The following is a 27,098-nucleotide window of genomic DNA, read 5'->3' on the forward strand; positions in this document are numbered from 1 at the left end:
GATTGTGATACATAGTACATACTATTCTGTGATTAAACCTTCTTACATGGCAAATGCAAAAGCTTACAAACTCAAAACCATACTACTGCATAAAAAGACAATAACTGTTGTGTTTACAAGTAATGTTAACCCTGTGTGCAAAAGGCTGGCTGCTGAATTCACATGTATTTGTATTTCATACCCTTGCATGTTACAAGACTCGCTGTTGAATTCACATGCATTAATGCCCCTGCAAGCAAAAGACGGTGACTTCTGTAATGGTTAAATGAATAAGTCTGGATGTTACTATATATATAAAATTTCAATCCTTTTTTAAGAATGCAGAGCATGCACGGTGAAGGAAAACAGAGTGAGCTCCACATGTATGCTTATATGAGACTTTAAGTTTACTCCAATAAGAATTCACAAGTAAACAAAGAAATAACACATAGCTACTAGTGTTTCATAAACCATTAAATCATGGTACTAAGCAAATCAAGCACTTGCAGGAGATTAGATATAGCTGACAACCCTTTTCCAAATCACACAAAATTTAGCACAAGTATGCACGTGGCTTCCAATGAAATAAAGATCTTACACATGCTCAGGTTCAGCTTGATATACAAATGAGCAAGCAACAGCTATATACCAATAGCACAATACTTATTTTCAAAATAAATATGTACTTGTCCCAATTTATGGTCTCAAATGATTTCACTGTGAGACAAGTATAATAAACAAGCTATACCAATAACTTTCTAGAAAGACCAAGATAGCTAATAAATTAAAATGTGAATAGGGTTTTCTCGAAATGCATACCTAATTACATTGCCACCCAGATGCTAGATTGGATGGTAAAGAGTTCCACAGCTGGGTTCCTGCACTTCTACACACAATCACCACAGCTACATCCAGCCCATATGAGCATCTTCAATAATAATATTTAATCTCCAGTCCTTAAAAAGGCTCTTACTCAAACTGTTAATTACTAGCAGTGGTTCCCCTTACACTTCCATTTGTCAAAGGCCTTCCAAAACTGCCAAAATTTTTGTTCTGCTATTGGTTTTGATTCCTAAAAGGAACCTTTCACAAAGAGGATTGAAACACTACTGCACTTGCCATCCTAGTTACCTGTAGCTAAAGTATTGAAATTCATTTTGTAAATATCAACTTTAGGAGGTGTCCAATAGGTAGCATTATGCTTAGAAGCTTTATATTTACCCCATTAACACAGGATCATCCCTGGTTTAAGTTTTAGGTACATTATTGGGAAAATATATAAGGGTCCTGTTGTGACCTTTTTCACACATTGCCTCATTGCAAATGGGGCCCCCTTGTTTTTTTATTTTTAGGGTTTTGCCTTGGCGTCGCAACTACTAATCACCAGTCTTTTTACGATGAAGAGTTAGAGTTTTTGAGGAGTCATCCGAGCCAAATAGAGAAATCATGCCCCAATTAGTGTCTGGACATCACCAAAGCACTCAGAAGGCCCGAAGGACGAAAATCGCAATTGCTTTGAGTCAATTCTAACACCTTCCTATTTTTAGGAATTCTACTTTTTTGCTTTTTTGTTTTTTTATTTTTGACACTTTGGGACCAATCGGAGAAGCAACTTTTTTGGCTTGTTTTTTGCTTTTTTCTAGTTTTTTTAAAGTAGACCTAGGGTTTGGTCCCTCGGGTCATGGCATCAACACCCATGTCTTCAGAATCAAAAAATTATGTCTCTAAGTGTAAAAAGCATGGTAAAAACCCTAGGCTAGGGGTTTGTTCTAGATGATCCAGATAAAAATGTGGCAGATCAAACATCAGCATGGCAGATCAAAATTGAGCATGGCAATGGAAGAAAGGTTGGGAGATGGCAGGAAGAAGGTATAGTTCGACCAGCAGCTAAGGAAGAATGGCAAAGCAACCTCAAAGACCGCCTAAGGCTAGGAAAAAGCAATGTCCAAACACCTTCAAAGTCCTCCTTGGCCTAAGCAATCATCAAGTCCGCCCTACCTAAGGTTTGGCATGGCAAGAGGAAGGTAAAGTCCACCTTGGCTAGGGAGCCATCAAGTCCGCCATCCTCAAGAGGTTGATTATCCGGCACAAGTTCAAGTCCGCCACATGAAAATATTGTCCAACAAGAATGGAAGTCTACCCAAGCAAAGGAAAGATGGCACAACAAGAGAAAAGTTCGCCCACCTATGGCTTGATGATGAGAAAGTCCACCCAAGGGAGATTGGGCAATGGCTAAACACTCTTGAAATCCACCCTACCTAAGGTTTGGCATGGCAAGAGGAAGGTAAAGTCCACCTTGGCTAGGGAGCCATCAAGTCCGCCATCCTCAAGAGGTTGATTGTCCGGCACAAGTTCAAGTCCGCCACATGAAAATATTGTCCAACAAGCATGGAAGTCTACCCAAGCAAAGGAAAGATGGCACAACAAGAGCAAAGGCCTCCCACCTATGGCTTGATGATGAGAAAGTCCACCCAAGGGAGATTGGACAATGGCTAAACACTCTTGAAGTCCGCTCTAGCAATGTCCAAACCAAGACAAAGTTGGCCTTAGAGAAATGAAGGAGATGGTAGGAGAAAGGCCAAGTCCGCCTTGACATTTGTTTCAATGTCCAAACAGCCTCAAAGTCCGCCCTAGACATGCGTGGCAGATGGAGCTCAAAGTCCGCCCTAAGGAAGGCATAGAAAAGGTAGCCTAAGGCCTGCCCACAAGCAAAAGGAAAAAATATGTCCAAAGAGGGGGTAAAGTCCACCCTACCCAAGTAGCACAACGTCTAGCACAAGGCAGAGTCCGCCTAGCATGGTGAAGAGTCTGGCAAAGACTATCTAAAGTCCATCTTGGAAAAAGATAGGACAAAGAGAGTGTCTATCAAAAAGAAAGCACGACCTAAACATTGGTTAAGTCTGACCTACACTAAGTAATTCAGTGTCTAGTGATAGTGGCATAAAGAGGGTGAAGTCTGCCCCAAGGGAAAGCAAGGGGAGATGGCAAGAGAGCTGCAAAGTCCACCCTCCACATGACATATCAAGAGCAAACTCCGCCCAAGGAAAGGAAAACATGGCATGCAAGTCTTCAAGTCCGCCCATGTGAAAAGTGGCATGACATTGCCAAAGTGTGCCTAGACACATGAAAATGTGCAAACAAGCTACCAAGTCCGCCCATGACATGAAGAAGGTGAATTTCGCCTAGGACAAGGCAATTTGGCCTAACATATGAATCAAAGCATGCCATAAGGAGAAGTTAAATGACATGACAAAGTTGTCAGATCCGCCAAAGAACATATGAAAATGGCAGAATACATGGGTAAATCCGCCATTGGCCAAGGATCAATCCAGTTTGAGGTTGGAAAAATCAATCCAACGCTTAGAATTATTTTTCAAAATTTGCCCAACACTTAGAAAATTTTTGAACACATGAATTTTTAAGAAATTCTTTAGAATACATGACCAAGATGAGGACAAGTTGGCTAAGTGTGAATTGGCTGACCAAAGCTAAAGTCTTACCCAAGGAAGGAAAGAAATTTCCAAAGTTCGACCCAAGTGTTGGAATTTGCCAGGAGAAAATAAAATTAAAAAATGGCTAAGTGTGGAGTTTTCCACAACAAAAGAGTCAAATTTTGACAAAGTGTTGGAAAGAAAACAAGAAGAAAGAAGAAGCATAAAGAGGAAAAGTAAAGAGGAAATGAATAAAATCCTTCTCCGACGGTGGAGTTTGTCCTACTTAGCACAAGCCAAATTCAAAATAGAGGGCAAATCCATAGGCAAAGTGCATCCGAGCATACAAATGGCCAAAATCTTGGCTAGGTCTTGGAAGGTCCACATGAAGGTGTTACAAAATGAAATTGAATAGCCAAAATTTGGCCAATTATGGGAAATACTTCACAAAGAAAGTTCCAATTTCCTCCATTGTGGCATAGGCACAGGGGAGTTCTCCAAATTCAGGGCAAATAAAAGAATTTCAAGGTATCAAGAAAGGAAAGTCTTCAAACTTGGCAAAAATGTAGAAAGAAATTCCTTGGAGGATTTCATTTACAATCCCAGACCTATTGAAGCAATCAGGGCAACTTCTCGAAGGATTTCATCTCCTAAAGAATTAAAGACAAGCTCCCAATCAAAATCAAATGGTGACAAGAAGAGCATTCCAAACAGATATCCATACTTAGACAATTTCTTGACACAAATTGGAGAATTAAGAGGAATATCAAAAAACCAAGATCAAAGCTAGAAAGAAGCAAGTGCAAAGGACAGAGTCGTCTGCAAGGAAAGATATTCTAAGGCAAGTACGTGGAAGAAGAACAAAGGAACCAAGGAGGACATCCAACAATCAGATTGTTCCAAGTCAACATATCCAAGTTCAATGAACTTGACTTATTGTCATGTCCCCTCTTTAGCTCTGTCTAGCAGAGACATGTGAGTCAGCTTATTATGGGGTCGTGTAGGCTGACAGGGTTGGACAGAGACCCGGTATGGTTATTCAGTGTTGGAGACTTGGTGTTCTAGCAGTTATTGATCAATTGGGAGACATTCCTTGTTTTTAGGAGGCAGTTCCTACTTTTTAGGAGGTTTGATCATGCCCAAGGTTGGGTCTCCATGAGATGCCTCTTTGGGTTCAGTTTCAGAGAGATTGGGCTTGTTTCCTAAATTTTAGGAGCATCCCTAGATTTTAGGGATGAGACTACCAGTGAATCCTTGATTTCCGACTTCAGTCATAGACAGGTGACAGGATGATTTTAGGGTTTGTAATGTCAGTTGGGCATTTTATGGCTATTTGGGTTATATTTTTAATATTTCCTAAGTTAGCGTTTAATAATTAAATAAGGCTAAGTTGTTAGCCATTTTGGAGTAATAAGGGGATTTTTGGCCTCATCTGGATGCGCACCCTATTGTGTGATAGCTCGTTGGAAAGATCTTGAAATTCTTTAAATCTTTCTCTTTGGTCTCAGGGCAATTCAGTGAGCGGATTTCTGTCTATGAGGAAAAAGGTCATTTTCTAGTAACATGACCACTTTAAAATAAGAAATTATAACATTTCCACTAGACCATGCCACTTGGAGATAATTAGGGTTCGATTTGCAATTGAGAGGGGTTATAAGGGGATAGGAGCTTCATTCTATGATCATCTTTTGCATATTTGACAACTTGTATGAATTTGCTCTGGAGAGCGATTTCTAGACTGGGACGCAAACCCCAGGATTAGGATTGGCTGGGACGTAGCCCTCAGCAATCTTTGGCACCGGACTTATAAGGCATTGTGCGTGGTGATTAAGGACAGAGGCATCAATTCTCAGTAGGGTTTCAGCGTAGCCTACCATCTTTCCAGTGGAGACGTGGTTCATTGCAGCTGGAGGAATGCCATTTGCAAATACACCACGTGGTGTATAGGGTATTGCTTGTATTCACTTCCAGTGTATGTGGGTTTGGAGAACATTCTTCATCTTCCAGTTTGACTTCGAATTTGTATGAGAGCTTGGGAAATACATTGGATTCATTGTTTGGCTTTGTAATTCAGACAAATCTGCCTGGTACGATTTGCAATAATTCTGACTTTTGCTGTATAACTCATTTATTTCAGTATGGCTTCATATTTGCTGTTATCTATTCCTTCCTATGCTATAAAACAATCAAAAACACAAAAGTAAACAACCCTTTCTGCACTTCTGTCTAGTTCTGTAAGAAAAACTTAAATAAACAGGAAAACAGAATTAAAAATAAAAAAATTACAGCAGGTTAACAGCAAAGATCTATCAGGGATCTTTCAGTGGTATCAGAGCCTGCATCCTGCCAGCCTGTAGGGTTTATGAGAAATTATCACATTTGGGTACTGGATAAAAAGTTTTGATAATTCATTTCAGCATCTGGATACTGGATAAAAGGTTTTGATAATTCATATCAGCAACCGGGTAGTTGTCAGCCTACACATTTATGCTTACAGTCGACAGCTAGTAAGACAATACGTTGGCCAAAGTCCCAAAATTGTTGAGAACAAACTTTTATTTCGACTTTCAAGATCCGTTGGGATATTAGTTTAGTTACAGGTAAATACCATGGCTAGAACTAAAATTGGGCACTCAAAAGTTTCATCTTCTCCAGCACGTAAAAGAAGGATGCCTCCTGCCAAGATATTTAATGATACAGTTATGAGCAGCTATCATCAGTATTGTTCTCTTCCTAAGATGATACGTGAGCTCCTTTCCTTCACACAATTTATGGGTGTACCCGGAGCAGACGAAAATAACTTGGTAGCTACAAGTTCAGGTCAGTGGCAAAGAAGGAAAGAAGAATCAAGGGTGCAGGAATTAGGAATGGACAGAGAACTTTCATTTAGGGGTAATATACCTCTACATAAGAATGTTTTGGTGCCCTCAAGTTCCGATGAGTGGGACAAGAATTTATGTGATGATTTTGTTAGACATGTGGATTCAACTCAAGGAGACATTAGGACAGCTTTGGATAATGAATTGTCCTCACCTTCCATGCAGGGGATTTCCCAAGAGGCAACTGATTTAGAGGTTAGCAATTCTGATTTTTATGACAGCAGTGAGGTACCTTTGCATCAGCTTGAGGTATCAATGTCTACACTTGTGCAAGATGGTGCCAATGGGCTGTCACATGAAGGTATTCAAAATTCGGGTACCAATGATGCTTGGAATGTTGAGAACTCATATCATCATGATTCTGATTTTATAGATCAGACCTTAGAATCCAGCCCAGTATGTTCTCCTAGTAGCACTGGACCCCAGGATCGTGAGCCAGTGGGTTGTGCGGACACATGGGATGCAAAAGAGAGTGATGACAGTGCATTTTCAGCAGTATCATCATTGATAGATGTGGTGTTCTCAGAGGCACAGAGCAGCAGTACTTTGGATGAGGTTGTATCCATGGCCGAGTGCATACATGATGTTGACTACAGAGAGGTACAGGATACAGATACAAATTCTTTCCACAATGTAGATTTTGAGTTTGTACAGTTACAGGAGAGCCAACATTTTCGGACTCCTCATCACCTGATTGGACAACTCAAGGTTGATGACAGGCATATAGACACAGTTATTGAGCATTTCGATGTCACTCGCCAGTTGTTGGCTACACATAGTTGGAGCACCCTCATGATTGATGAGCAGGGCAGCAGTGATTTTTCCTTACCAGAGTTTCAGGCTCTTTATGGAGCCATTGGGATATTGAAGCATGAGTATTTACAGTTAGTGGCTGACCGAGATTATCTCCTTCAGAGGGATTTTATTAGTTATGGTGCTTTGTTGAGGGAAGAGGAGGAAGTTGATATCCTCTCTCAGGAGCTTGAGGCGACTGTTGTTGCATGGGAGGATACCCAGTTGTCCCTTCAAGAAGCGAACTCCAGATTGGAGGAGCTTTCTGATAGATTGAGAGTGGCACAGACATCATCAGCGATAGATACAGTACAGTGTTCTATTGTGACACTACGAGATTCACCAAAGAGTTGTGATTTGACTCACGATATTACTCCATCATTGTTTTCACAGGCGACTAGCAGTTTGTCAGCTGGTTGGGAGTATGATACTCCTGTTGACTTGTTTCCTTCTCTGGAAAGCAAATCTTCTTTTACACCTCTTACAGCTGACGAGGGAAACCAGTATGTTACACTGCAGAGCCACAGTGCTCAGTTGAGGTGTATTATCGATTTTGGATCTCAGACATATGAGTTGTCTTCGGATTCATGGTTTGAGAGCAGTGGGAGTGATGATGAGTTTGATGGACAAGATTATGACACAGAGCCATTGAGTGAGCCTACGAGAGTCCATTTAGATTACCTCGTGAGGAGTGCACTTCATTTCTCTTTTAGTCCAATTGTAGATGATTGGATGGCTCGCAGATGTGAGTTGGTTCGGGACTTATACTATCCGTGTTGCGATAGTGCTCTCCCATCTTCAGAGGATAGAGTTATTGATTGCAGGCACCTGATCCAGCAGTTTGGGATGGATTGTTTGCAGGATCAGCAAACAATCAACCGTTATGATGAGCAGCGACCGTCAGAGTTTTTCATCTCCTTGACACAGAGACTTCATCCAGGATCATGGGGGAAGGATGATGCATGGATTAGCAGGTGTGTTGTTGTGGATGGTTATCACAGGTGTGAGAGTTTCACAGTGGCTGTAGAGAGACACGGTATCGAGGATGCCTCTTACTATCATTGTCTCTTCATGACAGATGGATGTGGATTTAGTTTTATTTGGGATCCAGGTGTTGATTCATTTGATAAAACATCTTATAGGGATTATAGTATGTTGCTCCAAATATTAAGATTATATGGCACTTATATCAGAGGAGAGCAGCAGGAGCAGTTTATGTCCTACAGGTGGTTTGTGTGGGATCATGGTATAGACATGTGTAATACCTTTCTTTCGTGGATCCTACATGGGTTGCTTCACTTCAGATGTATAGATGTAGTCATGGGTGTACAGTGGTTGTTGACACTTGGACGGTATGTTCGGAATTTCATGAGGATGGAGCTGGAGTTTACCCACTATCCATCTCAGTTTATCGAGCAGAGTGGGACAACAATTGATCCACAGGTTGATTGTCATCAGATAGCTAACGTGGATGAGTTATGTGATGTTACTCCTAGTGAGTACTTTGAGCTAGTTGATGTGGCAGTTTCACCTGATTCTCTAGACAGGGTGATTGTTTCATTGCTGGTTGGTGATTACATATTTTTAGATGCCAGTCTGGACAGTGATGATTTTAGTCAGTATTATATATTGTTTAGTGAGTTGGCATTAGATCTTCCAGCACATCAGCAGCAGTGTGTGGCAGTTGTGTGTCACTTGTGTCAAATGGGGTCAGATCATAGAGGGTCTTCCATGGATTGGCATTCATTAGATCTTATGACAGATGTTATGCATGTTGGTGATCACCGACACACTAGTGATCTTGGAATTTATGGATATTTGATCTATGGAGATGATATAGTTTTCCATTGCTCACTTGAGGTATTCAGCGGGAGCTATGTTTCGCTCTGGGACCCAAGCAGTGTTGATTTGACAGCACAGGTGCTTCAGCATTTTGAGGAGCCATTCCAGATCGAGGTATTGCATGTTGTTTATATCAGAGATGAGCAACAGTTACATGCAATGATTTGTTTACGTCTTATTTGGGATGGTGGAGGATTGGTGTTTCAGTTGCTTGTGGGCAAGCATCTCCAAGAGGGGAGGACTGTCATGTCCCCTCTTTAGCTCTGTCTAGCAGAGACATGTGAGTCAGCTTATTATGGGGTCGTGTAGGCTGACAGGGTTGGACAGAGACCCGGTATGGTTATTCAGTGTTGGAGACTTGGTGTTCTAGCAGTTATTGATCAATTGGGAGACATTCCTTGTTTTTAGGAGGCAGTTCCTACTTTTTAGGAGGTTTGATCATGCCCAAGGTTGGGTCTCCATGAGATGCCTCTTTGGGTTCAGTTTCAGAGAGATTGGGCTTGTTTCCTAAATTTTAGGAGCATCCCTAGATTTTAGGGATGAGACTACCAGTGAATCCTTGATTTCCGACTTCAGTCACAGACAGGTGACAGGATGATTTTAGGGTTTGTAATGTCAGTTGGGCATTTTATGGCTATTTGGGTTATATTTTTAATATTTCCTAAGTTAGCGTTTAATAATTAAATAAGGCTAAGTTGTTAGCCATTTTGGAGTAATAAGGGGATTTTTGGCCTCATCTGGATGCGCACCCTATTGTGTGATAGCTCGTTGGAAAGATCTTGAAATTCTTTAAATCTTTCTCTTTGGTCTCAGGGCAATTCAGTGAGCGGATTTCTGTCTATGAGGAAAAAGGTCATTTTCTAGTAACATGACCACTTTAAAATAAGAAATTATAACATTTCCACTAGACCATGCCACTTGGAGATAATTAGGGTTCGATTTGCAATTGAGAGGGGTTATAAGGGGATAGGAGCTTCATTCTATGATCATCTTTTGCATATTTGACAACTTGTATGAATTTGCTCTGGAGAGCGATTTCTAGACTGGGACGCAAACCCCAGGATTAGGATTGGCTGGGACGTAGCCCTCAGCAATCTTTGGCACCGGACTTATAAGGCATTGTGCGTGGTGATTAAGGACAGAGGCATCAATTCTCAGTAGGGTTTCAGCGTAGCCTACCATCTTTCCAGTGGAGACGTGGTTCATTGCAGCTGGAGGAATGCCATTTGCAAATACACCACGTGGTGTATAGGGTATTGCTTGTATTCACTTCCAGTGTATGTGGGTTTGGAGAACATTCTTCATCTTCCAGTTTGACTTCGAATTTGTATGAGAGCTTGGGAAATACATTGGATTCATTGTTTGGCTTTGTAATTCAGACAAATCTGCCTGGTACGATTTGCAATAATTCTGACTTTTGCTGTATAACTCATTTATTTCAGTATGGCTTCATATTTGCTGTTATCTATTCCTTCCTATGCTATAAAACAATCAAAAACACAAAAGTAAACAACCCTTTCTGCACTTCTGTCTAGTTCTGTAAGAAAAACTTAAATAAACAGGAAAACAGAATTAAAAATAAAAAAATTACAGCAGGTTAATAGCAAAGATCTATCAGGGATCTTTCACTTATCCAAAAGCTTCTAGAAGGCAAACTTCACAATGTAACAACCTTCTATTTATTATTGGTTTATATTTAGCAAGAAGGACAAGTGTCCCCAAATGTAATTTTCTCATTGGTCGAGGGGTAGCTAGTTGTAGCAAACCCTAATTAGGGTTTTATTTTGTAATCTCGACCATTGATTTGAAATCAATCCTGACCATTGAATTGTAATTGGGGAGCCTATAAATTGAGCTTTCCCCTCATTTGTAAATCATAGGAGCATGTTGCAAAACATGTTGAGATAAGCAAATTGTTGTTTATGACTACCAAAGTAATAAGTAATGCATTGTTCAAATTGATGGTGATTACTTCTCTAATTTTGGAGTTTGCATGGTTCTTATCCTTCATCATAGTTTAGATTTTATTTCATGTATGTTATATGAATGCAAGATTTGATAAGTATTGATTTATGGTTAATCTTCCACTCATACTTTTGATGAACAGATGATTTTTGTTCATTGTGTAAAGTTAGTTTGAGCTTACTTTGTGGATGCTTAACTTCTGTCTGGATAAAAATTGTTCGATTTGATGGTAGTTATTCATGACATGAAAAGCATAAGCACATCCCTTGAAGATTGCACCCACTTTGTGTAGTTGTCCTAGCGTGGCAAAGCAAAGTGTTGTTATTGGGTTCACCTAGTCAATACCGTCTCTTGAATTCTTAGGAATAGATTAGAACCTCTTAACCCTTATCTCCTTTTCAATTTTCTTGAAGTCCATGGTTCAAAACCCAAACGATGGATCTTCATTGTGAATTGAACAAGCCAAGCATAAGTCCCCCTTGTATTTCAGCATACATAACCAAGGTAGCTATCCAACACAAAGTCGCCCGTTCGCACATGTAAACCTTGGAGTCGCCATGTGGTCTTTCTCGCAATCTTGGTACACGTAGTGATTTTGTTCAAAAGAGGGTAGAGTATCCTTGGATATTTTATTCTAATGTTCAGTAAATGATAAAACGTACACCAACAGGTCCCCACCCAGCGACATAAAGAACATACCTTACACCATTTAACCTTAATGCACAAGCAAGTACTATGCTGCAAAAAGTAACCACTCTCCTGCATAGCAAAATAGATACACACCTGTACAACCTGAAACTACTGCTAAAAACAACTAGAAACTAATACATAAACTGCCACCTATGACCAAATAGCAGGGCATACAAAGCAACAAAAACTTACAAACAAAAAGAAAAAAGACCAATATAAACCACCATCAGCATCTGACACTGCCAAGCATAAACATAAAGACTAATATGCTCCCAAGATTTGGAGCTCCCCGTATGTGCCACCTTCCACTTTTTAGAGACAATGGTAAATAGTACAACGAACAATTCAAATAATGTACAGGACAAATTTCAAAATAGATTTAATTATTATTAATAGAAAATTACAACATTAGGAAATTGTAGTGTGAACCAAATAGAGGTACATACAAATTATGTAAAAAACATTCCTAAGTGGAACGGGTGTTTGTTTTATACCTTCAATGGTATGGCATTACAAGATAGAAATAAATTAACCTCAGGATATCAATATCTTAGAGCCTTGCATATACTTTGAGTCCACAAAGTCTTTCAATCACTATCATATGGTGAATGATATAAAACATAAATTATGCCGCATCAGCCTTGCGTATACTTTGAGTCCACAAAGTCTTTCAATCACTATCATATGGTGAATGATATAAAACATAAATTATGCCGCATCATTTACTGAAATTGCTATGATGTCCAACATGGGTGCAAACATTCTAGTATCTGTCATTTCTTCATGAACCTTAACCCCTTTTAATAACCTCTGTTCACCTCACGGTCCTGGACAACAATCCATTCTGCAGCATTGGCATTTTGAATTCATTAGTGATTCCAGAGTGTCATTGTAAAAATGATCCACCGTATGCATTATGCCCATGCACAAATCCTGATAGAACTCTCCAAGATCTTATTATCCATTTGGAAATCATTCACCTCCTCTTGAAAATACATTATTGATGCTTGGAGCACAAAACCTGGGGATTGATGCCTATGCTTTCTAGATGCATATGTAGGTTCACCAAGACATCTCACTTTCCTTTACTTCATTATTCCCCTCAACCTGGACTAACATCTTAATTATACCATCCTTGTTTCCGCATTTTTCGCTGACTATTTCAACTTATGCTTATAATCTGCTAGAATCATTGCATGTGATCTGAAATGGCCATCATCAGCCAAATCCTCCCCACCAAAGGTAGCCTTCACTAGCTGCCTCGTCACAGTTAAACATTCATTCAATATGGTGGTTTGAGACTGGGCCTTGCCTTAATGGATCTCTATATAACTTACCCTTTCCCATGGTAAGGAGATTACTCACACAGATCAGACCAGGAGCCTTGCACTAACAACCCAAGCCAATCCATGATAGCCAAACATACTTTCTATAATACCACCGCAACAAGCACCAATAACTAGCATGTTACTACAAAACATTATAATCGAGCACCTCTCATATCTCCTATCATGTACTGCAGTGTGTGAGCTGCCTACAAGGTTATAATTGCTCTTCTGCTTGTGACGCGAGCCCATCCTATCACAATAACATAAAACATATTTATTATTTAATAACAACCTATGGTGGTCAATCCAATTCTAGGATAGAAGCTAAATTATCCTAGTCTTTAATCTCCTCATTTTCTAACAAGATAAAATCCTTTAGCATTGCCCCTTGATAAGTCATAAATCCAGAACACTCTTTTGAGAACTATAGCAATGAGAAATCTGAAAAGAAAGAAATTTCAATTGATACAATAACACCACTTCGAAGAATGCTATCAATTTTCAATTGGGATATTCACCCTTCTTTATCACATTAACAACAATTTGAGAGTACCTTCAACTTCCACCTCTCTAAAAGCTGTCCCATAGTTTGCTTTGAGACCAGCAAGCAATGCTTCTCATTCTACAGTTATTGGTTTGCTCCCCTAGGAAGATAGAACAGTTTAGCACAAAATCATCTTTGTTATTACATAACACACAACCAGATCCATCAAAATTCAGTTTTACCTCTCGGAATCTGTCATCTCAACTCTTCCCTAAACATGCTTGCTTTAATTTTCTCTTGAACGGGATCTCTGTTATGAGTTGCATTATTGAAACATTAATTAACATATTAAGGAAAGACATGAAGGAAGCTTTTTCTTGATCTATTATCCTCATAAATGGAGCGTTCTTGTGCATGGAAATTACAGAAATCAAATTCAGCTTTGGAGTTTAATTTGATGACATGAAAATTCTATGATGCACAGGGCACATATAATAAAAGATTATAGGGGGTAAATAGAAATAAATTTGATGATGTGTGTATCTTACATTACTTCGAGAAAGAGAGATAATTATATTGATGTCTACAAAAAACCTATGTTCCATGACATTTCTGAGATGCAGGCCCCATGTAATTGGGGGATGTGTCTAGGGATTGGCATTGATGAGGCCTTTTTGCTGGATGCTAAGGGATGACAACTTATGAAATAGGGAAACAATAAATAGAAATAAATTTCATGCTGTGTCTATCTTGCATTGTTTTGAGAAAAAATATTATATCAGTGTCTATTAACAACCTATGTTCGATGGCATTTCTGAGACAGGGACAGCAGGAAACAGGGGGATGTGTTTTGGGGAGGGCAGTGATAATTTGTTTGAGAATGGTAGAGAATGGCAGCTTATGCAATACGGAGAATAAATTAATTATAGAATTCAAAATATACGAAATTATGGCAACGCCAAAAACTAGTATAATTCCATGAAAATTAAAACTGTCATTAATTCAAGTATACGATATCATGAAAATCTTAAATTGATTAATATTCAAGTGTAGACATAATACATAAAGATTCATTGATTCAGGTATATTTATACATGAAATTTTTGATCGTTTTCATTATGAATATACAACGGCAGAAGGTCCAAAGACTACAAAATCTAAGATATAAAAAATACAAGTGGACCTTCTACAACTTAACCTTATCTAGGATATTTTATATCAAAATGTACAGTGTTCTAAAGGATAGGAGTTGGGGGTTTCAAAAGTGGCATTACCTTTACAGAAATACCATTCTGGGGATGTTTCAGGCTGTAGGGAATTTCGGGGACAGTCCAGAGGGCGATTCCTGGCCATCCCTACATCTCTTATATGCCCAGGGGAAGGGAACTCCCAGCAAACCCTCAGGGACATGTCCGTGTATAACTGCAAGTGACTAAATATGTCAATGGGACTTAAAAACACCTACTACTATAGATACGAAGTGTGGTGAAGGGACCCAAGGCTATATTTTTAACTAAACACAAAACTAAAGCAAAGACAGAGCAAGAGAGGAATAATCAATGGTTTAAACTCCGAAATCATAAAATCTAATTGCATATAATCAAGATCTTTTGACAGTCATCGTTTCAAGACTCAAGTATATGTTAAAGAGGACTAGGATGAAAAGGATTTTTATGCTGGTAGTTCTTACATGGATGGCTTACCCACTACAAACGCATGCATATTTTCTATTTTTGTTTATTCCATTTTCAATTTTCAATTGGAATAATTGCAGGGACATTTTGATAATTTTTTATTTCTTGTTTTTGTTCAGATATTAATGATTGATAACAAGGACATAAAAACAACTCTGTTGAATGATATTGATGAAAGCCAACTGCCTGAAATTTATGGAGGTAGATTGCCCTTGGTACCAGTTCAGGATGCTGTTGTACCAAATTGGCCTCCAAACTAATAGTCGTCATATTTTCAGGTTTGGGAAAGCAATAAAATGTTTCACATCATACCATAGATGTGAATTGTAGTACAAAATTTCAGCTTGTACTACAGACGCTGGCATTGGCTGGTTTACAATTCCATTGTTGTATCTGTACTGTAGCATCTCCTGCATATTACATTTTGACATCTCAGAGCTCAAAAATCTCAAACAATATCATCATTTTCCAAAATCTTCTTGGTGTAAGATGTCGCCTTGAGAATGAATGACTATTAAGATTCTCTACTTCATAATTCACTTTCTTCCAATAATAGTAAAAGATAAAATAAGTTTAATTGAAGAACTGTATCTTGTGCCAGTAATTGGTATTGGGTTGTTTGACATTTAATTGATTTAGAACATGAAACAAGAAGATTTGTGTGCACCGTTATATGAATAATGAAGTTCCATCATCATGCAAATTCTTATGGTTAACCTAAAGATGTATATTTGTGTGCCCCTGTAATTGTTCTAAATGCAATCGGTGTATGGTGTATAGTAATCTCCAGAAGCTTCTTGTCTTGCTTCATTTTCAGGACAGTTTCTGGGTACTTCATAATGCACCAAAGCTCTTATCTTGTTAGTGCTTCTCCTATAGTGTAATTGTTCCTCCGCATATATGCTCTCTATGTATTGTTTCTCTATTGATTAGTTTTTTAATTTGTGAACTTTAAGTTAAATGTATCTGTAATGCAACACAATAACTTTAGAGCATCAGATCATTCAAATGTACATCGCTCAAGTTTCCCAGGGATATATAACACGTTTTTGAATGTGAAATACCATATGGACTTAGTAAGCCACCTTGTGATGTCATATTGTAAAATGAATGCTGTTGTGACTTTGTTGCTGGATACACGAACCTCTAACCTAATATGCATTAAGAGCGCAGGAAAGATGGGGAATGGATATGGCTGTGGGATGTGTTTGTAAATTCATTAAAACAATACATCATTATTTACATCATGGATGGAAGTTTCCTTGCTTATGAAAGTATTCTGACATTTCTTTGGAGATAGAGGTGTGAGTCCTTCCTTTATGCCTGATGTGGAAATGGGCCAGACGTGTAATAGTCTCTATCAATTATGTATCGAGTTGATGAATTTAATTTTGAATTTATTCTGTTTTATGGAGACTGTGCTTGTTTTGTTGTAAATCAGCCATATCATATCCAAGGTTTCATAAAGAAATAATATAATTACCCCTTGTGTTCATTATGTTTGTGTGAAAGAAGGTTGAAGTTGGAATGTAGAAGAAGAATAACTTTTAATGTCCAAGGGGCTTAAAATAGTCTATGAGACGATCATTTTTCTATTCAAGGAGATGATGAGCACCCCCAACTTCTCAACAGTCTCTTCGTTGAATAAATTGTACCAAGAAACAACTGACATGATATTGGCATGTTTGTCCCTAATGTCTTTAAAGGTATCATGCTCCATAAAGTGTTTTTCTGATTCAACTGCCCTGGTATTGCAAACAATACACACCATTTCTTCCCATGCTTCTTTAGGTCTTTTCCACCACTTTGTTTCACATTGGAGTTGATGAGAGTTAGTTCTTAGTTGAGCAATCAAAATCTTGGCTCTCCATGGAATACTAGCCCCCGTTTTTTTTTTATGATCGCACGTGGGGTTGAACTCCTCAAGATATTTTTTCTTCTTTTTCCCTAGCACTTTTTCCCATATTTGCTTGCAAAACTTATCCATAACAAAAGCCTTTATCACTTTGGTATTCGTGGGGCATGCAGTCAAGGAAATATTCAATTTGCACATCCATTTGTTGTTTTATTTCATCCATGTTTCTTTCACTCATGTCATTGAAAACAACCTTAGACCACCTAACTACTTCCATTGTCTGAAAATTAGCTCATCAACCTTCTTTGATGTTAATTCATTGCATTTTGTTGAGTGGATGAAGGAGACTGTGCTCCAATTCTGCTTAGACAAAGAGGAATTAGAAATATATTGAACTAAACTTAGAGAGAGTTATTAAATTGTAAATCAAACTTCCAAACTTGAAAACAATAATTTCAAAAATGAAAACAAGTCAAATTTAAAAGAGTTTGCAATATAAAAGATACTATAAAATTTTGATTTGTGGCAATTTATGGCCATTAAGGTAACTACCCAAAGTAAGCATCCTTCCTACACTTGGCATGGAAAGCACACACACTTTGACCATTGGAGGCAACAAAAACAACACTCATTTGTAAACACATTCTCAATATATATGTTCACCTTCATTAGCAAAGAAAGGATCTCATCTTTGTAATATTTGGGAGTTAATATAGAGGTAAGATATAGTGGGTTGGTGATTTTGTTCCATTGCTCAACACAAATTGTTTGCACCTATTTCTTGAAGATCTAGTTTTTTTTGTATCTATGATCAACTTCATCTTCCCAATCTTCTAATCAACGCATCATGTACTTGTCCCAAACATGACTTATCCATGCTCATAAAATAGATAATATTCATAATGAGCATGATGAAACTAAGAAGGTAATCCACATGATTCAACCAAGCGTCATCCAGGATTATTTGTTATACATTATTTGTTTTGTCAATGTTGGATTGCTTCCATACAAACCAAGGTTGGTTAATGACCAAGTGTCTTTTTACAAATTGTGTTAAGAGGATTGTGTTGGAGGGAGTAAGGCATCGATTATTTATTTGAAAAATAAAAAAGAAAAAAGTTAATATACTTACATTTATTATTATTATTTTATTAAAGTAAAATATAAAGTTTTAAATTTTGCACTTTAGCAGTGCCAACTATCCAAAAAAGAACTACAACATCCAGTGATTTGTGATGAACATTTGAATTTCTTCAACTTTAATATGGATTTGTTTAATTCATTTTATTTTTTAAACATATTTTGTGGCATGAGGTTGGGTTAATTGACAACATAAGGCACACAATATATGTGAATATCGTGCCTCAATCAACATACTAGTTGCTTTGTAATTTTGTATTGTTAGTTATGATTTAAATAACATTTTGATCACCTATTTCTTCAATGCATTGTAAAAGCATGTTAAGAATAATTTATGCATCCTTCACTTGTCTCTCAAAACTTGCAATTTTCAAGAACGTTGTTCCGTTAGGACACGTTGTAATCGCATTGGTCAATAGTTAATTTTTAACATTTTTTTCATCCATTTTCACCAAAGCCTAATGTGAGAATATTAAGTTTCAATATTTTTGTCCTCTTCACCTAATCATAATTAGCTTGGCCCATGTATCCTTTTGAATATGATTTATTTTTCTCATCATATGTTGCCAAATGGTGACCAAACAACTTTGAAGGGAAAACTAACTGCATAGAGGCATTCTTGTAATAGTTGATCAACAATTTCTCCAACATAATTTTGAAATGCACTCTTTAATGTTCTTTTTGTTCTTTTTGCATTATCAAACTTTTCTCCATTCTTTCCCAAAAACAAATTTAGGGATGCCACTATGAGATAGAGAAAGTAGGGGGCCTTCAAGACTCTCTTAATCTTCTCAATAGATGACTTGTTTTGAGGGCAACGCCACACTTGTTTTCTCTTCCTCTTTGATATATTCTATTATTTTGTGAGTTGCCACAAGTACACAATTATTTCTAGTGCAAGTTTTGATTCCCATGCTATGAATGCAATGCATTTTCATTCCACGTATGACTTTGTATATGTTTGATCATTGTCACTACATAACTAGACATGTGTACATGTCTCGACAAATGTGAACTTGAGTTTATTTTGAAGGAAATTGGCTTACAAAGCTAGATTTGGGTGTCATTGTGATTCCAAAGATAATGAGTTTAAAAAATTAGCTTGAACAACACATTGTAGAATCAAAACAAATGAAAATTTGGAAATAGATTCTAAAAGCTAAATCATTTAACTATTTAAAATTTCAAACTTCTAATGTACAAGAATGAAAAAAACAGTTTGCCATTTTGAGAAATTATTAAAGAAAATTTAGTTTGGAGGCTAAATATTTTCTAGATGGAAGTTATTTACTTGAATTGTTCATTTAGAATTCCACTTGAGAAATATAGGCTTATTAACACTTTGAATCATAGAAGCAACAAGAATGGAATATACTTAGCAAGCAATAAGATCAAAGTACGAAAGCGGTAAGATGTAAAGATAGTAGCAACAAGGTTGTGTAGTTGGCAATGATATAAACATAAATATAATTAGGATGTAATATTGGTAGTTATGGCATAGAAAAGTATGAGCAGCTAAAAATGTGTTTTTGTTTATGTTTGTACTATTTATGAACATTGGTTTAGGGATCAAAGCATCATTTTGATGGTCGAAAGTAAAAGCGAAATTGGTCCAAAGATGTTGGAAATGATGTGCATTTCTTGGAATTACCCCCAAATCACCTTGACACAATTGTAATTGCCCAAGTATGAGTAGGCACAATTCCAAATGAATTTGGCTAAAAAAATTGTGCCTTATCCAAATCCATAGGTAAATCAATTCTAATTCTAATTCTATAGCATATCAAATCTAGAATCATCTAGGTGTTTGGATGGTTTGGAAACTTAGACTAAATGCACATTGTTTTGTAGATTTGAAAATCTTTTGAAGCCTTCCAAGTCACTTGATATCTTAATATTATGTAGCTTCTACTACAAATGGGGATGCTTGCATCTTTGAAAGGGAACAACTAGTAGCTTCTCCCAAATTACTAGACAAATATCTGAGTGATAAAATTATATGGGATAAGAAGGGTGAAACATGTGGGAGTATAGCCTAAGGTTGTTAGGAGTGGGAGGCATGGTTTTGTGGAAGGAGTGCTTCCACAAGGATGCAATGCCTTTTCTTCATCTCCTCTATGCATTTGTATGTTCTATGAAATATGAATTTTGATTGGTAACTACAAGTTTTCTAAACATAATGCCAAAATAGAAAAATTAACACAATCTACTTATAGGTGGACTATAGAATTTACAATTAATTTACAACAAAAATTTGAGCTTCATTGAAAACAATAATACAATTTTTACAAATTCTTGTTTATTATACCCTATGAGAATGATATAAGGGTTTGTCGATAATTTGAAAACAATAATATTATTTTTTCATAAAACTGTGTTATTATACCTTAGGACAATGATATAAGGGGCTTGTCAATTTTTTGTCAAATAAAATTTGGTGAGGTAGTCTCCTACCCACAAGACACTTTGTTGACTTGATTTATTGGCATATTACTATGTACAATTAAATTAAAACAATAGAGAATCCACCCATAAGATAATCTTGAAGATTAATTGTTATGATGGCAGGGATCCAAATTAATGAGTCTACCATGTGCATGAGGAGGAGCAATGACTTTTTGTGATTAAAAGATTCAATGAATGGTTTCCCTCTTATTATAATTTTTAGAAAGTTTCTTTTTGTATTAGGGTTGCATGCCCTTTGTAAACCAACTTGGTTATCACTACCTCTTGTGGAATCTTGAGCTTTGCCATATCATCCTTAGTTTTCCATTTCATCAAGAAACTAGTTATTTTCTTTTTCATTGTGTTAGAGCTATGATTATACAATGGATGCCCATAGGCTAAAGGTTTTTCTAGCCAATCTAAAAGATGTTGCTTTGTAGTGGTTTATGGGGCTAGGTAAGAATGCAATCACAAGCTAGGACACAATGAAAGAAAAATTCTCCTACAAATAACAAGACTGTTGACATGGGAAAGACATGAAGAGAGATGACATCTACCAAACATCACAAAAGGAGGATGAACCACATGAAATTTATGTGGAGAGGTTCAGGTTTGTTTGATGAAATCACGTCAAAATAAGATCTCCCTAGAGTCTATCAAGTTGGTTTTCGTAAGAGTAAATGAGGACTACATCGATGCCATGAACTTGATTGGAGTTGGGGACATCTCCCCATTATCTTTCAATGGAATTTGTTAAATTTGTAGGAACTCACGATCAAATTTGAAGAAAACTAAGAGCTATAGAATCCATCCTACCACCAAAACATCTATTGGTGAACTTCTAGGGTGGATCTTAGAAATCTTCTATCAAACATGAAAGAAGATATTGTAAGCCATCTCACGACTCACAGGACACTTTGCACATCAAGAAGAAATTATCATCTTTGAAGGAAAGTAAGGAGGACCAAAGTTCTACAACTTGGAGGATGAAGGGCAAGTTTTCTACATTGCTCAGTGCAAACCCTAGTAGCGAAGACAGTGTCTGAAAACCCCCTATCCTATAATGCTTCTTTCCATAGGATCAATACAAATACCTCTTATTGGAATAGTCCACCTTGTAATACTATGCCTAACCAACCATGGCCATAACCAACAATAGGGGATGTGGCAATAACAACCATATTAGTTCGTTTAAACCGACAATGGAAATCTCCTCAACATCCACTATCACAACAATGACGAATAAACCAATAGTGGCAAAACTTAAATGCAACTTACTCACATCCACACCGACCTTTACAACAACCAACAATTATGCATAATCTAGGTACACTAGCCCCCACACAACCTAAAGCAACTCAGTTGTCTACTCAACCTACACCAAATCCTAACAACAAGCATGTTCAACAAGCTTATACTAATGATACCATCTAATATCAAACCTATGTAGTTTAGTGATGTTCATTTATGTTTCAGGAAAAACCTTTGCTAGCTCTGCTTCCCCACAAGTTACAAAATTATCTGATGAGAAACTAGCCATTGAAGTTACTAACAATGGGTAACCTAAACAAAACAAACCACATGAAGATCTCATGAGAAAGCTACCACCATTCCCAAAAGGTTGGTCACACAAATGTTTCATCCTAAACCTTAATTTGACCTCTTAGGCCAACTAAAAAATGGTTGTGTTAAAATTTCTCTTATCCGTGCCATGAAGGACGTGCTAATCTACACGAATGCTATCGAGGAATTGTGTCTCAAGAAACCAACGAGGAAGCAAAAATATCCCCAAACAATCTTTGTTATAGGACTACTAGCTGACATTATGGTAGGAAAATTAGTTGTCCCTAAATATTCAAATCATGCTAGCCTTGTAGTGGACGTGCACCTTAATGGAATACTTATTAAAAACACGTTGATTATTCTTGGAGTAGCCATTAACGTAACAACCAAGGAAACAATGAACAATCTGCAATTGATGAACCTAAAGCCTACACCCACAGTGTTGCAACTTGCAAATAGGTCAACTATCAAACCAAGAGTAATAATTGAAGATTTGGTTATTATAATTGACTCATGGGAATACCTACCAAATTCATTGTCCTGCAACCCAACACCAATGTAGGAGGATACCTATTGGTATTAGGGTGGCCATGGTTGGCCACAAGAAATGCCTTTATTGGTTGTGGGTTTTGAAATATGGTTATTTCTAATGGAAATGTAACAAAGAAAATGGTCCTTTATCCCCTATCCAACTTCATGCTTATGTAGATCAGTCTATATGGCTAAAATTGGAATATGAAGACCAATATTCTCTCCAAACACTCATGACCATTGAAAGGAGTCCCATGATAGCCATTTAGGATGAGGATGAAATTATAGCCAACATCATACATAATTATTATGGAATGGACCTGAAACGAGACCAATTCTTATCATGTCTAACTTGTACATTACAAAGCATGTTATCCAATGCTTCAGAGTCTACTTTCAATATATTCCACAAAGCACTTCAACACAATTGCAACTGTTGAGGCTAAAGTTGAACTCCAAAGAAATATCCCGAAACTTGTTAGTCCATCATAAAACATAAAATAAAGTTACATGAAAAACGTAGCTTCAACCAATGAAGTAACATGAAGTAAATAAAATAAACAAGATTATACCTTCCATGATTTACACCTCAATGTGTCCTAACTCCATTGCTCTTGGTTGTAGATAATTTTGCTCTCAGACAAGCACATGTAACTTCCAAGATGACATATGAAGAATGGACTGCTAGTTAATTGATACTATGATATGCGAATGATATTAAGCTAAAATGCTATGAAAATGATCTATGCTCAAAAAATCTAAAAATGTTATTTGCTTCAAAAACTCCAACTCACGGATGCAAGATAAAGACTCCTAGTGGACTATTAGTTTCAAAAATGGCTTAGAAGACCTCTATTTATAGATTTTGAGTGCATGAGCTTAGGTGGAAGAGATCAACGGTCATGATTGAATCTTCAGATTGAATGGCTATGAGCAAGAGGTTGAAAGTTGAGAGAAAGGGGGAAGGAGAAGACAAGTTTCACTCATCTCACCTTGACTGGGTTGAAGACTTGAGAGAATATAGGATAGTTTGGAGAAGATATAGGAATGAGAGGACAAGTGGACTGAAGTCCTCCTAAGATATAGGGATGTTGGAGAGAATATAGAAGAAGGTTGGGAAATATGTGTAAGTACACATTATTCATTTATTTTGCAAGTTGAAGATAAGTGGTAATAAATGATTTTATTTTTATTTTCTTTTCTTGAATTAATTTAGCCACATGATGGATGAGTTGGCAAAGTGGAGATGAGGTGGAAATGACGTGAGTTGGAAAATGGATTAAATAATTAAGAAATTATTTAATTAATGAGACTATAGGATAATGGATAGAGGAATAGTCATTAAATATTAGATATTTAATTGAATAGAAGAAATGCTAAATGAATTAATTAATAAAATATTTTAATTAAATTAATTAATAGAAGAACATGAAATGAATGAAATGAAATGAATTAAATAAATTAATCTTTTCAAATTAACTATTTAATAGAAGAATAATGATTAAATAAATATAAAGTATTTATTTAATTGCTCATAGCCAATTCTATGTGTATACATTTTGCCCCTTTGAAATGATGTTGAGACAACATTGTTTCAAAGATTAAATCAAGTCTTGATAATGCACTTGACGAAGATAAAAATCTTGATTGTCTGCCCCCTCGGGAGATTGATCATGAAATTTTTGAAGAATTTGATTGAGCGATTAATCTCACAATAATTGATTAAAAAGATTTGAAAATAGGCCCCTCAATTAAATTCATTTTTAAAAAATAAATAAAATTGCCCCACTTGAAACATTAATTACCCCTTCAAAATCAAAAAGGGTATTAATAAAATTAACCTAAGTTAATGTTATCCTCATTTGCATTCTTGTCGGCTTTTGGGAGAGAAAAGAAATTGGTGTTGAGCCGGAAAAATGGTGATCTCCTTCGAGAGCCATCGATTGGAGCGCGTGTGACGTTACCAGAGACCCCCTGAGTATGGCCCACCGTTGAGTGACCTATCCCAAGCTTGTTTGCATCTTTTCGTACAAATTTTCATGTTTTTCGCACGCGTTATGGCTAGTTTCAATTTTTTTTTATTTTTTCATTTAGGTTTAGCGCATTTGTATCGTAGTTTGGTGCTATTGTCAATTTGGTCAATGCTTCTGTTCGTTTAGCGCTTATGCTCTATTTGTTCATGTTTTTTATTAACATGTTAGTGCATTTGAAGGTTTAATGCCTTTGTGCTTTTTGGCTGCGCTTTTGATAAATGGGTTAGTGCATATTTATAGTTTAGCGCCTGTGGCTATTTGTTTAGCACGTTTGCAATGTTGGATAGTGCATTTGAATGAGTTGGTGCTTGTGGTGAATAGAATAGCGCATTTGACTGAATTGATAGTGCATTTGGTTAAAAATTAAATCTGTTTGATTTTGTCAATGTTTAAAATTCAATTTGATGAAATTTGATGTGTAATTGGATAGTTTGATAGACAATTGATGTCTGATTGATAAAGGATTTGATAAATCTGATCAATAAGATAGATGATCGATTGATTGATTGAGTGAAAACCATAATTGATGGTTTGATTTAATTTGATAGCTCTAAGAGGCCAATTCAGTCTTTGATGAAGAGCATGATAGATTTGATTAAACGCATTGATTGATTGATAGAAAACCATAATTGATGGTTTTAGGTTTGATTTGATAGCCTGATTTGCTTGGTAGAAAAGATTTGATTGATTGTTGATGTGATTGACTGTTTGATTGATTTATTGATAGATTAGTGATCTCTTAGATTTGATAGATAGATGATTGATAGAGATCAAATTCTCTTGTTTAAACAGGAGAAACTTGATGTTCTCCAGTGTCAGGAGAAATTCCTAGCTATGCACCATTTAGTTCTAGAGCTGACACAGGATGAGATTAGACATATAGATGCGTGTGAATTGCATCACCTCTTGGATATGCTTGACATTATGCATAACAGGGGGTTATTGACTGCATTAGCTGAGACATGGCATAGCGAGCACAACACGTTTCACCTACCCACTGGTCAGATTAGTGTGACGCTCGAGGATGTCTACCAGATCTTACACATCCCCATGACTGGTGAGTTAGTCCAGTATGATTACCAAGATCTTGGAGGGACAGAGGCTTGCAAAGCCATGTTTGGTGATGAGAGCATTGATGGAGGGGAGATTAGATGGGAGAATATGATTATGCACTATGAGACTCTCCCAGTGATTCTTGCAAGCTTGATTGGCGGATTTATTTGTCCTGATAGGAGATCTCGAGGTTTTGTTGTTGGTTGGGGTGGGATCTTACAGAGAATGATGCAACATCGGACTCGCTATGCTTGGGTTGTCTGTATGCTTGCTCCTTTATATCATGATCTTCATCAGGTTGTTTATGATGATAGTGATAGTTTGTCAACTAGATGCACACTTCTACAGGTTTGGTGTTGGGAGTACATTTCTATTACCCAACCTATTCATCATAGAGTTCACGGTGATGGACAACCATATGTATATTTATACGGAGGTATCCTTACTCAGCCGAAGCTGGGTAAGATGGAGTATTGGCGATGGGTTCTAGGCTCCATGGACATTGTGATTTGGAGACCTTATATTGAGTGTGAGCCTTGGATGGAGGACACACAGACTTTGCCATTAATTTTGCAGAGCAGGTACTTGATTGGTTGTACTCCTCATATTATTGAGTGACGGTTATTTGGTCGCATTTTGAGATAGTTCGGGATTATTCAACACATGCCTTCTGGTGTCGCCATGTATGCATGACGATACAAGGATAGGCGAGATTGGGGCCCTTCCTTATCTTTTGAGATAGGACATGCAGAGTTTTTGGATGTTCCAATGGTTGCTTATGATTTGAGATTACACATTTTGGATGCAAAGGTTATAGCAGATTATGCTTAGTATATGCTTGTACACCCTTTTCCATGCATCACTGATCCAACAGACCCTCTTCCCAACTCAGGGGATGAGGAGGAGGATTCAAATGATCCTATTGTTTGTTGACAGAGATGCAGATGAGAGTTGAGAGCTGCACAAGAAGCCAGGGGAGATGAGGGGGATAATGGTGGAGATGGGAGAGGAGGGAGACGAGGATGGAGGGGAGGGTGGGTGAGAGTCTGAGGAGGACCTTTTGCACATGTTGGCAAGGTTGGGAGACCACTTCCCATGGTAGGGAGAGATGCAGGCAGGGCTGGGAGGTTAGGAGGAGAACTTCCTCCAACAAGCCGAGATGCAGGGTCGATTGGTTAGGATACAAGCAGAGGAGGGATGGGAGTAGTGAGAGGATTACCCTCTCCAGGATTAGGCAGAGGTGGAGGATTGGACAGGGGCCGAGGGAGGTATTGATTTTGGTCAGATTCGTCTAGATCTAGGGGTTATTGCAGCTCAGGGTGGTTGGGATGAGGGAGAGGAGGATTCAGAGGATCATGTGCTTCTCATTCAATAGCGGATCATGAGAGCTACTC

At 37.4% G+C, this 27,098-nt stretch overlaps 1 protein-coding gene across 2 annotated transcripts in view; it reads left to right on the plus strand.

Annotated features, from left to right (window-relative positions):
- LOC131075963 (uncharacterized) overlaps positions 1–15,948 on the plus strand; it is a 128,537-nt gene extending 112,589 nt beyond the window's left edge. For both annotated transcript variants that reach the window (XM_058012960.2, XM_059211135.1), the window contains one exon: positions 15,204–15,948. In XM_058012960.2, coding sequence (XP_057868943.2) covers positions 15,204–15,344 — 141 coding nt within the window. In that variant the 3' untranslated portion in view covers positions 15,345–15,948. The remainder of the gene's footprint in view (positions 1–15,203) is intronic.
- The last annotated feature ends 11,150 nt before the right edge of the window (positions 15,949–27,098 follow it).

This window comes from Cryptomeria japonica, chromosome 9, assembly GCF_030272615.1.
Source record: "Cryptomeria japonica chromosome 9, Sugi_1.0, whole genome shotgun sequence".
In the NCBI taxonomy this organism is placed as follows: Eukaryota; Viridiplantae; Streptophyta; class Pinopsida; order Cupressales; family Cupressaceae; genus Cryptomeria; species Cryptomeria japonica.